Source organism: Podarcis gaigeae (assembly GCF_964106915.1).
Source record: "Podarcis gaigeae genome assembly, chromosome: 4".
Taxonomy (NCBI): domain Eukaryota; kingdom Metazoa; phylum Chordata; class Lepidosauria; order Squamata; family Lacertidae; genus Podarcis; species Podarcis gaigeae.
This window is the reverse complement of record NC_139677.1, coordinates 107,819,546-107,834,061: the sequence shown is the minus strand read 5'-3', so window position 1 is coordinate 107,834,061 and position 14,516 is coordinate 107,819,546. Positions and strand designations below refer to the sequence as shown.

The 14,516-nt window shown below is 51.2% G+C and overlaps 1 protein-coding gene across 1 annotated transcript; it reads right to left on the bottom strand.

Moving 5' to 3' along the window:
• Positions 1–422: 422 nt before the first annotated feature.
• CNGA4 (cyclic nucleotide gated channel subunit alpha 4) lies at positions 423–13,774 on the bottom strand. Its single transcript, XM_083736829.1, has 5 exons — positions 13,630–13,774; positions 9,591–9,695; positions 8,438–8,544; positions 4,812–5,807; positions 423–1,227 (listed from the first exon to the last, which is right to left on the bottom strand). Exons 1-5 carry the CDS (start codon positions 13,728–13,730, stop codon positions 836–838), a joined length of 1,701 nt encoding a protein of 566 aa, XP_083592955.1. The 5' UTR covers positions 13,731–13,774; the 3' UTR covers positions 423–835.
• Between the last annotated feature and the right edge of the window lie 742 nt (positions 13,775–14,516).

The window sequence follows — 14,516 nt, the reverse complement described above, 5'->3', positions numbered from 1 at the left end:
GGGGGGGGGGGAGGAGATAGAAGCCAGGAAGGTGCCCCACATAAAGGGGACATTCAGTCTGGACCACAGGGCCAGAACTAGCCAAGCACTGGCTGAGTGGGAGGCGGTTGCCTAGCAACGCCCATCACTGGTGCTTAGGAAGCAAAAAGGGAGAGAGCCCTTAACTGCCTCTTTGCCCCCACCTGCCAGGAGGGAGGGATCAGTCTCCACTCAGGGGCCGGAGCTCAGCGGGGGGGGGGTCTCCCCTCCCTCCCTCCCTCCCTCCTTCCCTCTCTCTGCACCTCAAAACCCAGAAATAGGAAAACCCAGAATTATGGCATCCCATTAAGGCTTTGTATAATTCTAGGTTTTCCTATTGTTTGCTTAAACTTTTTGATTGTTATTATTTAGTTTATTTCTGTAAGATCACATTTCTTGTCGATTACTTCTCCTTTCAGGGATTTTCTCGGTATTCCATTTGTTCTGTGTAATTACGTGGGCAGAGATGACTCTTATGAAGAGTGCATTCGTGAGCTGAGGCACACAGAATCGTGGGTCAGAAGGGACTCCCAGAGGTCATTCATGCAATGCTGGAATCGCCACTCCAGAATCCCTGATGGCCGTCCAGCCTCAGCTCTGAAGCCCAAAGCAATTCCCAGAATTGTAGAGCTGGAAGGGACTCCAAAGGCTCATCTAGACTGCAATGTGGGAATCTCACCCCCCACGCCAGCCCCCAGGCTGCACCAGAGGCCATGTGCATCGTAGGCCGGGGGACTCAGCCTGGCAGCAGTAACTGTGGGGTGGGCAGCCTCCTCACTGCCTCAGGTGGGGTGTGGGGTGTGTGGGGTGTGTGTGGCTAAGGCTCGGCCCCCTCCCTCTCCGCCTCCTCCTCGGCCCCCCACTCCCGCATCTGCCACTCCAGGCGCTCCAGGCGCAGAGCCACCTTAAAGGCGCTGGATTCGAGTCCCGCCAGGATTCTGGCCAGCTTGGTCTGCAGGGCGTCCAGGCCCTCTTCCAGGGCGGCCGTCCGGCGCTCCTCCTCCTGCAGCTGGGCGATCTCGGCCGCCTCGGCGTTGACGTCCAGCTTGTCCATCTTGAGCAGGATCTCCCTGCCCTTGGCCTCCAGCATGGCCTTGGCGCTGGGGAACTCGGCCAGCACCTCCGTCAGGTCCTCCTTCGACAGGCAGAAGAGGTCCGAGAAGCCGATGCTCTTGATGTTGGCCGTGCGGCGGTTCCCGGACTTGTTCCCTGGGGGGGGGAGAAGGGGGGCATTGAGTTCAGTGGGGGCACTGAGAACATAAGCAGAACATGCAGGATCAGGCCCCTGGGGTGGGAGGATGAGGCCAAGAGGCAGAGAGGAGTCCGGCTAGTGAAGAAGCCAGGGGGGTCTCCCCCTCCTGCTGAAACAAGCTCCCCTCCCCCCTCAGTCTCCAGAAGAGGCATGGAAATGGCGGAGGAGATGTTGGGGACACACAGATACCATCTGGAATTCCTTGGGAGAAACCTTGGAGAGGAGGGGGCTGAGGCAGCGGCGGGGGGGGGCCCTTCCATCACGGGGGCAAGACCCACCGGAGACAAGATGTTTATGTGTTGCTAGGCTGGTGACTGGGAGCGGCCGCCGAGACCATATAACACTGGTCTTGAAAGACCTACACTGGCTCCCAGTACATTTCCGAGCACAATTCAAAGTGTATTAAGAGGATGCTGGCGAGGCTGAACCTTTCTGTAAAAAAAAAGGATTTCATTCTTCCCAAAAGGAAACCTTCCTCTGCGGGTGAATATGAAGAGGATGCCAGTGAGATTGAACCTTTCTGTAAAATAAAGTATTACTGAGACCATATAACACCAGTCCTGAGAGACCTGCACTGCCTCCCAGTACGTTTCCGAGCACAATTCAAAGTGTTGGTGCTGACCTTTAAAGCCCTAAATGGCCTCGGCCCACTATACCTGAAGGAGCATCTCCACCCCCATCGTTCTGCCCGGACGCTGAGGTCCAGCTCCGAGGGCCTTCTGGCAGTTCCCTCGCTGCGAGAAGCAAAGCTACAGGGAACCAGGCAGAGGGCCTTCTCAGTAGTGGCGCCCGTCCTGTGGAACGCCCTCCCACCAGATGTCAAGGCAAGAAGCAACTATCTGACTTTCAGAAGACATGTGAAGGCAGTCCTGCTTAGGGAAGTTTTTAACGTTTGATGTTTTATCATATGGGCCAGGGGATTAATAATAAAATTATTATTATTATGACTATTGTGGGGTCTCAGGAAAAGCCACAGAGGCCTGTTCTTGTCCTGTTTTTTGGTTAGCCTAACTGATTTTGCTTCTGTAAACAACTGCCTCCTTTAGAATTTAGGAGGGTGAGCCACACTCATGCGAAGACCAGATAACGTTGCTAGGCGATTTCAGGAAAACCTCCCTCTGCCAGGCAACTCTCCCCGTCAAGGTCTCCAGGCAGGGTGTCCTGTTTCCATCAGTGCAAGGAACCTCGAGGTGGGGGAGGGAGGGGGGAGGCCTATAAAAAGCGTGAACAAAGCCTATTTGGCGCGGCTTCACCATCACGCTGGTGAGTGTGGCTTGTCCGCTCTGTTTTACTCAGCTGAATAAATGAGTGATTGTGGGAATCCCCTCTGTCTGTGGCAGCATCCCCAAACTCAGCCCTCCAGATGTTTTGGGACTACAACTCCCATCATCCCTGACCACTGGTCCTGTTAGCTAGGGATAATGGGAGTTGTAGTCCCAAAACATCTGGAAGGCCGAGTTTGGGGGTGCCTGGTCTGTGGCATTTATTGGCTTTTCAGTGACCAAGGCAGATGAGTGGGGTATAAATAAAATAACCACTGTGCTCACTGGGCCTGACACTCCTGTGTCGGTCCTGTTTTTGCTGACAAGGAGTTAACTCCAACTTGCACAGTGTGATTTACTGCTGGCTGGCTCTTGGCACAAAAGAGGCGGTGAGAGCTGCTGATTTGGGTGGCTTGCAAAGAGGATTAGGCCAATGCACAGAGGAGGAAGAGGAAGAAGAAGAGGAGAGGGCTATCAAAGGCTAGTAGCCAGAATGACCCTGTTCTGCCGTCCCAGTGGGAGGCAGCTGTGCAGGAAACCTCGGGAAAGGGGTCCTGCTCTGGTTCCTTGAGTCCTGCTTGCTGATTTTCGGCCACTGCAAGAAGAGGATGCTGGCCCAGGTGGGTCCCCTGCCTCACTCAGGAGGCTCTTCTTAGGTTCTTGCAAAGGTGGCGTGTGGTTGAGAGCAGCCCCCTGTCAGTTTGCATTTCTTAGTACGGGAAGTATGGATTGGATGTGTAGAGACCTTTCCTGTCCTGATGACCGTATTTTTCGCCCTATAGGACGCACCAGCCCATAGGACGCACCTAGATGGGGGGGGGGGAATAAAAGGGAAAAAATTATCCTCCCCCCAGGCACGGGCTTCCCCTGACCCCAGCCCCCAGAACGGGTCCCGTTCTACACGCAGCTTCGGCATCGCTCTGGGAGCTTGTGGGGCTGGGGGGATAGCTTCCTGAAGCCTGCATTCGCCCCATAGGACGCACACACATTCCCCCTTCATTTTTGGAGGGGGAAAAGTGTGTCCTATAGGGCGAAAAATACGGTAGTTCAGGAGGGTTCTGGGAACTTTCTTTCTATGTAAAGAAAGAGGCAGAAGGAAGGTTCCTGATGTTTGGGTTATTCCTTCTGGGAAGCTGAGTGCAGCTGGGTTAAAGTGCTCCTGTTATCCTTTTTGTCAAGATCGTGCTGACTATAATAGTCAGGCCAGGAGGAGCCTTTGTTCTGGCTGTGGTGTTCTGTTCTGTATGCTTAGCCTTAAGGTTTAGTCTTATTATAAGCAGTGCTTTTTTTCCTGGGGTGACGCAGGGGTATGCATACCCCTAAACAATTTAGTTACAGGTAGGTAGCCATGTTGGTCTGCCATAGTCGAAACAAAATAAAAAAAATCCTCCTACCAGTAACAAACTTAGTTGGTCCCTAAGGTGCTACTGGAAGGATTTTTTATTTATTTTTTTCCTAAACATTTTGTGAATCTAAGTTTGGCCTCACTGAGGGGCAGTATTTCAATATGAGTAGGGAAAGGTGAGTACCCCTAAACATTTTTTTCATAGAAAAAAAAGCACTGATTATAAGTTATTGTTAAGTTTAAGTTAAGTCTGCTGCTGCAACTGGATTCCTGATGGACAGGGCCAATCCTGAATGTTTCGGATTTGTTTACGGGTGGCGCTGTGGGTTAAACCACTGAGCCTCTTGGGCTTGCCGATCAGAAGGTCAGCAGTTCAAATCCCCATGACATGGTGAGCTCACCTTGCTCGGTCCCTGCTCCTGCCCACCTAGCAGTTCGAAAGCAAGTACAAGTAGATAAATAGGTACCACTCTGGCGGGAAGGTAAACGGCATTTCCATGCGCTGCTCTAGTTCACCAGAAGCGGCTTAGTCCTGCTGGCCACATGACCCAGAAGCTGAACGCCGGCTCCCTCGGCCAATAAAGCGAGATGAGCGCCGCAACCCCAGAGTCGTCTGCGACTGGACCTAATGGTCAGGGGTCCCTTTACCCTTTAGGTAGCTGTGCTGGTCTGCCATAGTCGAAACAAAATAAAAAAACTCCTTCCAGTAGCACCTTAGAGACCAACTTATTGGTATGAGCTTTCATATGTATGCACACTTCTTCAAATGCGGATTTCGAATTTCTGACCATTGTGGTCATTTGCCTTAAGTGGCAGTAAAGCTCTGCTGGATGAAATTGCCTCTGGTCTATTTTGGGGGGGACTCTGCAATGTGCTTCAGTTTTTCCTCCACACACGACACCCCCGCCCCCTCCCTCTTCCCCCCCCAGCTCACCTTTGATGTTGATGATGCTGATCTCCCCAAAGTAGAGCCCCTCTCCCAGCACGGCGTACTGGGTGACCCCGTCGTCGGCCACCACGGCCAGCTTCCCCTCCCGGATGAAGTACATCTCCCGGCCCACGTCGCCCTTCTTGCAGACGTACTCCCCGGGGCTGTAGACCTGGGGCTTGAGCTTGAGGACCAGCTCCTCCAGGAGGCTCTGCTCGCAGCTCTGGAAGATCTGCACCTTGCGGAGGGTGGGCAGGTGGACGCTGACGGCCACCTCGGCCCGCAGGCGCTCGGGGAGGTGCTGCAGGATCTGCAGCTCGTTGGTCATCTTCTTCTCCATCTGCAGGTGCTGGTACCACTCCACCACGCGGTTCTGGAGGCGCCGGTTGGGGCAGTGGGTGCGCAGGTAGCCCTTGACCAGGTCCGAGTTGGGGACGAAGGCGTCGTCCGCCTGGTTCATGTTGGAGATGACCGAGGTCATGCTCCCCATGATGGTGGCGAAGCCCATGACGGCCAGCAGGAAGTCGGCCGCCATGAAGAGGAACTCCTCCTCGCGGTGGGGCATGGGCGTGTCGCCCACCGTGGTGAGGATGAGCGTGGAGAAGTAGAAGCTGTAGAGGTACTGGCGGAGCAGGCGCTCGAAGCCGGGGATGCTGACGTTGGGGTAGACCCACTCGTCCGCCCCGTAGCCCACGTAGCCCGAGAGGGCGAAGTAGACGCAGGCGTTCCAGTGGATGGTGACGAAGACGTAGAGCATCAGCTTGGAGATGCGGAAGGAGTTGGGGTGCGCTGTGCGCGTCTCGATGCGGTCAAAGGCCTCGAAGAGGCGGGGGCTGCGCAGGAAGCGGTTGGCCCGCACGGCGGGGGTGGCCAGGCCCAGGCGCAGGTAGAGGAGGTCGGTGGGCAGCACCGAGAGGAGGTCCAGCAGGAAGGCGGAGGAGCAGGTGTAGTGGCGCGAGATCTTGGAGCGGTCCTGAATGAGGATGCCTTGCTCCAGGAAGCCTGGGGTACGGAGGGGGGAAGGAGATGGGTCAGAGGAGACCCTCGGCCCCGGGCAGAGGACCTTAAGGTTCATGAATAACCATAGTTTAGAGGTCCCGGGCCCTAAGGAAGTCAGACTATCCTCCCTCAGGGCCAGGGCCTTCTCAGTGGTGGCTCCGACCTGGTGGAATGCTCTGTCCCAGGAGACCAGGGCCCTGCAGGATTTCATTTCCTTCCTCAGGGCCTGTAAGACAGAGCTATTCCGCCTGGCTTTCCATTTGAACTTCACTTGATCTTTTATTCCCCTTCCTCCCCTTTTTGTGAAGATTACCCGCTCTGGGATCCCACAGCTAATTCTCCCCTGGTCTCCTCGCTGGCCCAAATAGGACTAACTTAGCCAGCTAGCCCTGGGGATCATCTCATGTTTATTGGATGGATTTCCCCCCTAAATTAATATTTGATTCTTGGTTTTATTGTTATTTACGCTTTATACTGTATTTTATGCTGGTGTTTTTGTAGCATCAATTAAGTGTTTTAAATTTGTTGTTAGCCACCCTGAGCCTGGTTTCCTGAACTGGGAAGGGCAGGGTAAAAATAAAAATTTATTATTATTATTATCTCCACTCCTCTCCAACAAACGGAACAACCTAAGAAGGGCCTACTGGATTGAGCCACAGGGTCCCATCCGGTCCCCTCACCCTTCAAAGGTGGGGAATGTAGGGGTCAGAGAGACCCTCTTGATAGGAAAGCTGCCAGAATTGCTTCTCTCTCTGTCAGCACCAGGGCCTGGTCAGCTGGAACCTGCTCTGCGAAGGAAGAGGCCAACTATTTCAGCAGATCCAGTGCCGGATTTATGTATAAGCTAAACAAGTTATAGCTTAGGGCCCCACGCTCTTGGGCCCCCCAAAAAAATTAAGGGGAAAAAACCTGGATGTACATTTCCAAAATATAAGAGAAAAAACAAATAAAACCTACATACAGCAACAGTGTTTTGTGTTGTGTAGGCTGCTATGATGTAAGTCATGGCCTCCGCCTGCTAGCCTGCCCCCTAAAATATCCCTGGTTTTCTCCTTTCTATATCTAGGGTGCCGACATTCTGCATGGACTGGTTGCAGGGCAACATGTGCAAATGGCCTGAGATACCTATCAGGTCCATCAATTACCATCTAGCATATATTCAACACAAAAACAGCGACTATTTGTTGTTGACAAAGGACAGCTGGACATATAAAGGGCCTCATTACCTTCAGTAGCTGAGGGCCACATCAAACCTAAATCCAGCCCTGAAAAGATCTTATGTTTCCTAGTGTTTTTGTTCCCACATTATATATTTCTCTGTTTATAATTTCCAATTATTATCATGGAAGAAGGGCGGGAAGTCAGCTTTTAAATATGTACAGTCGTACCTTGGAAGTCAGACAGATTCCAATCCAGATGTCCGTTAGACTTCCAAAACATTCAGAAACCAAAGCACGGATTCTGATTGGCTGCAGGAAGCTCCAATCAGAACCCCCGTCAGAAGTTTGCTCTCTTCCCTTCTGGATGTTTCCAGTGACTGGGATCCAGAAGCATTGCTACCCCTGACTGTGGAGGCAGAACAAAGATATCCTGGCCAGGAGCCCTTGATATCTTTCTCCTTCTCCAGGAATTGGTCCAATCTTTTCTAAAGCCATCTAGGCTGGTGGACATCCCTGCGTACTGTGGGAGGGAGTTCCACGGTCTAACGATGAAGGGGCCACCTTGGAATACTGGGAGAGCCAGGCTAAATGTCATTTTTATAGAGCCAGGCTGAAGCCATTTTATAAGCTGAAAGCCATCTTAGAGAGCAAACTAAAAGCTAAAAGACTAGTTTTCTCTTTCTCCTGTTTGCGGAAGCAATGCAAAAGCGATTGTGGTTAGGGGATTTTGCAAATGCAACAAGTTGCAAGATTGTGGTTAGGGCAGTTTGCATCAAAGAGGTGATTTCTGAGAAACGAGTCCCTGACGCTGCCCCAGATTTCGATAAACACAGGATGTGTGCCAACCACAAGACTGCAGATGCAAGAGCTATTTAGAAGCTGTTAAACCACAGACTCGCCTCAGTACATATTCCCAGAAACAGGTGGTCAGAAGGGTGTTTACTGGAATCCATGAGGTGTCAAATAGTTTCTCTTTCAATAATAAGCCAGCAGCACCATCTAGTGGATAAGGCACCTTGGAACCGAAAGGCCACCACCAATTTTTTCATTGGTAGAGCTTTTAATGAATATGCATCAAAGACCATAGGAAATTGTCAATCATTGGCTAAAGGGATTGCTAAGGGGCTGAACTGTTGCTTTGCCTGAGGATATAAAAATTGTCTGTGCCTGGTGTTCGGGGGCATTCTCTCATTTCTTCCTGAATGCACCCATTTGCTTTTTGTACAAAAACCAAATTGAATATAAAAAACTTTTCTTTAAAAATATTGCTGCCTGTCTTTTCATTTCTGGTCTGCATTTTGAAGTCCCTTACAACGACGCGTTACGGGACGAAAGACTTTCTTCTCTCTGTCCTGAATCTCTCAGCGTTCAGCTTCATTGGATGAAGGGGGAGAAGCATTCGCCAGGTGGGGTGCAGGGGGGGAGTAAGGGGAGGGGCGAGGAGTGAGGCCCCGAGGCTGAAAGGCCACTGACCCGTGTAGAAGTGGACCCCGATGTCCAGCAGGTACAGCAGGTCGCAGAGGTAGTCCAGGGCCAGCCAGAGGAAGAGGTATTTGCGCTGCAGCTCAGGGAAGCAGGACCTGCGCAGGAGGGAAGGAGAGAGAGACAGGTGGCAGCATCCGAACCCACAACCCGCCCACTGCAGCAGCAGCCGCCCCAAAAGCCAGGCAGGCCCCTCCAAGCTCTCTCCTTGTTCCTTGCTCCACCCCACCCCCACGCAGACCCCCACTCAGCTCTTCCCTTCCCCCCAGGAATATCCCCAAAATGTTAATGGGGGGGCAGTTTGCTCTGAAACTCCCTCCCTTCTTAAAAGGACCCCCCCCCAGTACTGCATTCTTGTTTTGCCAGGACCTGAACCCCTGGATTCAAAAGACAAGGAAGGAAATTGCAAAGAAAGTTTAGGAGGAACTTCCGGGCAGCAAGAGCCCTTTGACAGCGGCACAGAAGACCTTCGAAGATGGTGAGCTCTCCTTCAATGGAGGTTTGATGGTCACCTGTCAAGAATTCTTTAGCTGGGATTCGTGAATCAGGGGGCTTGGAGTACAGAAGGGGTAGTGGTTGGAAAAGGGAAGTTCAGGGAAGTTTTTAATGTCTGGCACTTTATTATTTTTGATATTTTTCTGAGTGGCTGGGGAAACCCAGGCAGATGGACGGGGTATAAAATTATTATTTTTATTATCCGATGATCCTCAGGGGTCCCTTCCAGCTCTACCTTTCTCTGTTTCCATGACTTCACCCAAATTTCTTTTCGCTGAATATTTGCCCCCCACCCTGGCTGGACTGTTGGAGTCTGCTTCCCAGGCATCTTGTTTGAAGGAGGGAAGGAAGGAAGGAAGGAAGGAAGGAAGGAAAGAGGGAGGGAGGGAGGGAGGGAGGGAGGGAGGGAGGGAGGGAGGGAGGAAGGAAGGAAGGAAGGAAGGAAGGAAGGAAGGAAGGAAGGAAGGAAGGAATCCAAAAGGGGTTTCTGTCGCTTTCCTTCCCTCCTCCCTCCTTGGGCAACAGTTGTGCTTCTGCTGATGCTCCCGGCCGGAGAGCCTTGGGCCCAGTGCTGGGACCCCTCCGTGGCTTCCCTGAGCCCCCGGTCCCCTCCCCACAGGCGGATCCAGCCCAGCCCCCCTCCACCCACCTGCAGATGAGGATGATCCAGTTATACATGATGGGGAACACCATGGTGACCAGCCACCAGTAATAATAGTCCCCCGATGGGTCCAGGATCCGTTTCTTCTCCTGGCTGAGAGCAGAGCAGAGGAGTGAGGAGGACATTGGTAAAGGCCTTCTGGGAAATGATATATAATGAACTAAAGAAAATGTTTAAAAATACATTTGTTAAAAAACACAGAAGCCTTTCTCTTAGGTATGATACGGAGGGGGGGGCATGTCTTCTTCACCTTCTTCTTCGCTACAATATATAATTTATTCCCAATTGTCAATGTCAAAAGGGACTAAAATCTATAAAATTCATAGAAAATCAAGGTGCCAATTTGCTCAATTTCTCTAGGACTCCATGACACCTCCCCTGTCCTCCATAATCCCTCAAGCAAGGTGTCAGGACCCTAATCCTGTCAAATCACTCTGCCAAGCCTTTCCTCCAGGCAATGCCAGTACATGGACCATTGTCTTCTCAGCAGGATGTGCTTATCTGCGCATATCTCCAGCTCTGCATATTCCCCCCTCCCTCCTCCATATGTGAATCCTGTGTAACCCAACCTCTTCTTAATATATTCATGATGTAATCTGTGTAACCCAACCTCTCTTTAATGTATTCATGATGTAACTGGGATGTATTTTGCACTGTATTCTGGGACATGGAGGGAAGTTTCAAAAGTTTATGTCACCCCTTTCTAGCTGTTCAATCTCGCCTTGAACCTGTTGCGCAATAAACGTGGATCTTCTGCAGCTTGCTCCTGTCTCCGGCTGAGCTCATTTTCCTCCACAGGAACCCACGGACATAGTCCGATGAGCTGGGTGGCAGAGCAGCCTCGCACCCAGATTTTTACCGTAACAGGTATAATAGGTGAGTGGCTACCAGGAGAAGATAAAAGAATTTTTATTTACGCAGCGATGGAAGTGAGAATGCTACTAGCCCAGAGATGGAAGGAAGGAGAAGTAGCAACAAAAGAAGAATGGCCGACGAATCTGATGGAGTATGCAGAGATGGTGAGACTGACGGGGAAGATCTGAAACCAGGAAGAACAAGTACCGTATTTTCGCTCCACAAGACGCACTTTTTTCTTCCTAAAAAGTAAGGGGAAATGTCTGTGCGTCTTATGGAGCAAATGCGTGGTCCCTGGAGCTGAGTTGCCCAGGGGAGAAAAGCAGATCATGCTCTTTTTTTTTTTTTTTGAAAGAGGGAAGTGGGTGTTGAAACAAAGCCGCTGATTGGCAAGTGATCGGGAGCAAGATAAGGGATGCTAGAGATAAAGGAAGCTGCCTGGGAGGGGGGAGGTAAAGACAGCAAACTTGCAAAGGGGGGAAACAGGAAGGCTAAAGCAATAAGGAGAGTTACAGATAGGTAGCCGTGTTGGTCTGCCATAGTCAAAACAAAAAAATTCCTTCCAGTAGCACCTTAAAGACCAACTAAGTCAGTTCTTGGTATGAGCTTTCGTGTGCATGCACACTTCTTCAGATACACTGAAACAGAAGTTTCCAGACCCTTCTATATAGTGAGAAGGTGGGGAGGGGTATTACTCAGAAGGGTGGTGGGAATGGGTGATCGGCAGATAGCTGTGATGAGCCTGTTGACGACTCTTAACGACTGCAATAGGTCTTACAGGAAGAAGCAAGGGGTGAAAAGGTGAAAAATGGCTTTGTCATGTATAATGAGATAAGAATCCAAGGTCTTTGTTCAGGCCAGGTTTCTCCATGGTTTACAACTTAAAACCTATTGCAGTCGTTAAGAGTCGTAACTTATTTAAAAGACCACTGTAAACAGTTAAAATCACTGGCAGGGATGGAATGGCACTTGCAATGTGGAATTATCTCTGGCAATTAGGGATACACAACAGGTGGATAATGGTAAAAGATGAGGCAAACTAAACGTAAACATAGAACCTACGGAGGGAGAGAAGGAGGTCTGAAGGTTCCAAAGAACCTTGTACTTTAATCAAAACAAAAAAAAATTCCTTCCAGTAGCACCTTAAAGATACACTGTATCTGAAGAAGTGTGCATGCACACGAAAGTTCATACCAAGAACTGACTTAGTTGGTCTTTAAGGTGCTACTGGAAGGAATTTTTTTTGTTTTGACTATGGCAGACCAACACGGCTACCTATCTGTAACTTGTACTTTAATGTTTGAAAAGCTGCAGGATTGAAGGAAGCCTCTCCCGCTTCGCCATCCCCTAGGAACCTCCTAAGAAGAGACTGCCGGATCGGGCCATGGGGCGCCCCTCAACTCCGGCATCCTCTTCTCACGGGGGCCAGCCAGAGAAGGATCCGAGTTCCAGAGCCCTCTCTGCTCCTGCATATTGCAGCCATTGGGATTCAGAAGCATGGCTGCCTCTGGGGGTGGAGGGCAGAGAATGGCCGCTGGGGCCTGGAGCCCTTGGAAGGAGCCCTCTCCAGCCCTTCCGAATCAGGGGCTATCCCTGTGGCAGGGAGTTCCCTAGGTTTGGGCCTGCAACACAGCTGTGTCTGGGATGTGTGGGTGATGGGAGAAGGCACCAGGTGGGCAAGGCCTGGTTTGAGGCGTGTGCCCAAGACTGGAGGGGGGGCACAGGGAGAGAGGGGCTGCAGATCACGCAGAGAGCAGTTGGGGCCTCTGCCCAGTGGCGGTTCAGGGCATCCCCATTGAAGACGGATGTGGACAAGCTGGAACAGGGGCAGAGGAGGGAGACCAAGATGATCCAGGGTCTGGAAACCAAGCCTTCTTTGTGAGGAACGGTTGAGGGAGTTGGGTTTGTTTCGCCTGGAAAAATAGAAGATAGGAGATGTGGGAGCCATCTTCAAATCTCTCCAGGGCTGCCACCTGGGAGAGCGAACAAGTTTGTTTTCTGCGGGTCCAGATAGCAGGACCAATGATCCCTCAGAAGGTGGTGGACCTTTACCAGAGGTTTTTAAGATGGGTGGCCATCTAGAGTGAATATGGGTGGCCAGTAGACCTGAAGGAGCGTCTCCACCCCCATCGTTCTGCCTGGACACTGAGGTCCAGCTCCGAGGGCCTTCTGGCGGTTCCCTCACTGCGAGAAGCAAAGCTACAGGGAACCAGGCAGAGGGCCTTCTCGGTGGTGGTACCCGCCCTGTGGAACGCCCTCCCATCAGATGTCAAGGAAATAAACAACTACCTGACATTTACAAGACATCTGAAGGCAGCCCTGTTCAGGGAAGTTTTTAATGCTTGACATTTTAATGTATTTTTCATCTTTGTTGGGAGCCGCACAGAGTGGCTGGGGAAACTCAGCCAGATGGGCGGAGTACAAATAATAAATTATTATTATTATAGAGCATGACCTGATTAACTCAAAAGCGCAAACTCTTTCTAAAATGTACTGACTCCTCCTTGATTGGGAAGTCGAGGAGGAGGAGGAGAAATCTGTTATGATAAAATGGGCACAGGACTTTGGATATAATATCTTAATGTAAGATTGGGAAAAAATCTGGGAAATCAATATGAAATTCACTACTTGTTACACACCGAGAGAAATTTTTTTGAAAATGCAGTGTTGTTGGTACTTGACTCCATTAAAATTACCCAAAATGTATCAAACAAGCGTTGGAGATGTGAAGAAGCACATGTGGTGGATATGCAAAAAATAAAATAAAATTAAATTAAGGAGTTCTGAGATGAAATCTATATGGAATGTTTAAAAGATCTCGTTTATAAAAAAAACAACCCACAGGCTTTCCTTCTTGGAATATTAGGCTCTGACATACTAAAGAATGTAAGGGAATTATTTTTACATGCTAGAGTGGCCGCAAGAATTTTAACAGCCTCAAACTGGAAAGGCCAAAAAAAAATCGGAGCGAAGACAAAAATTGATGGAAAACTCTTGGGGTCCCTGCCAGTTTTTTAGTCCTATTCTTCCCTGACTCCTCTCCCCACGCCACCCCTTTGCCCAACCGGTGCCCTGCAGAGTGCCTGCCATATCTGCTGCCATGGGGCCTGCCCCCCCAATATTTGCCTTCACTCACGCCCCCCCCCCCTGCCCTGGGCCGGTCCCCACTCACCGCGGTTTGGGGGCTGCTCCAGGGGTGCTCTCCTCCGTCTTGATGAGCTTCGCCTCCCCCTCCCTGTCCTTGCCTCGGAAGACCCTGGCCAGCCTATTCATCTTGGCACGGGCTGGCAGCTGCAGGCTCCTGGTCCAAGTGAGGCCACAGCCCCCTCTCTGCCCCACAGCAGAGCCTCTCTCTCTTTCTCCGGCTGGCGTTCTGCATCCAGGCGCATGGGTGCCTAGCAACGCAGCAGGGCTCCCCCCTCCCGTCCGCCCCCCCCCCCCCCGGGGCTCAGCCACACACCTGAGCCGGCAGGTGCAACCCTAAAGGGCCCAATCAGGGAGGGAGCGGCGCTGATGAGGACCCTGGGGAGAGCAGGGGGGCAGGGCGGCTGCCAGGGCAGGGCGAGGCAAGCAGGCAGGGGGATGGGGGCCCAGACCAAGCTGTGCAGGCCTTGCCCCCACCCCACCCCAGCTCTACCTCTCCTTTAAATCAGAACCAGTGAAGGCGGTGAAGGTCCTGTGTGAGTGCCTGGAGGCGGTTGGAGGATGAATGGCGGGTAATGGATTGAGGTTGAATCCTGACAAGACATTATGTTTGAAGACTGGGAAAGGTTATGGAACACCGGAATGAAATTTATGGCATGTAGTGCCTTGAAGGAAAACATTATGAAAATGATATACCGGTGGTACATGACCCCAGTCAAGCTTGCTAAGATATATCACCTGTCTGATAATAAATGCTGGAAATGTAAAGAGGCGGAAGGGACATTCTTTCACCTCTGGTGGACCTGCCCGAAAGTGAAGGCCTTTTGGGAAATGATTCATAATGAACTAAAAAAGGTACTTAGATTTACCTTACCTAAGAAACCAGAGGCCTTCCTCTTGGGCATGGTGGACCAG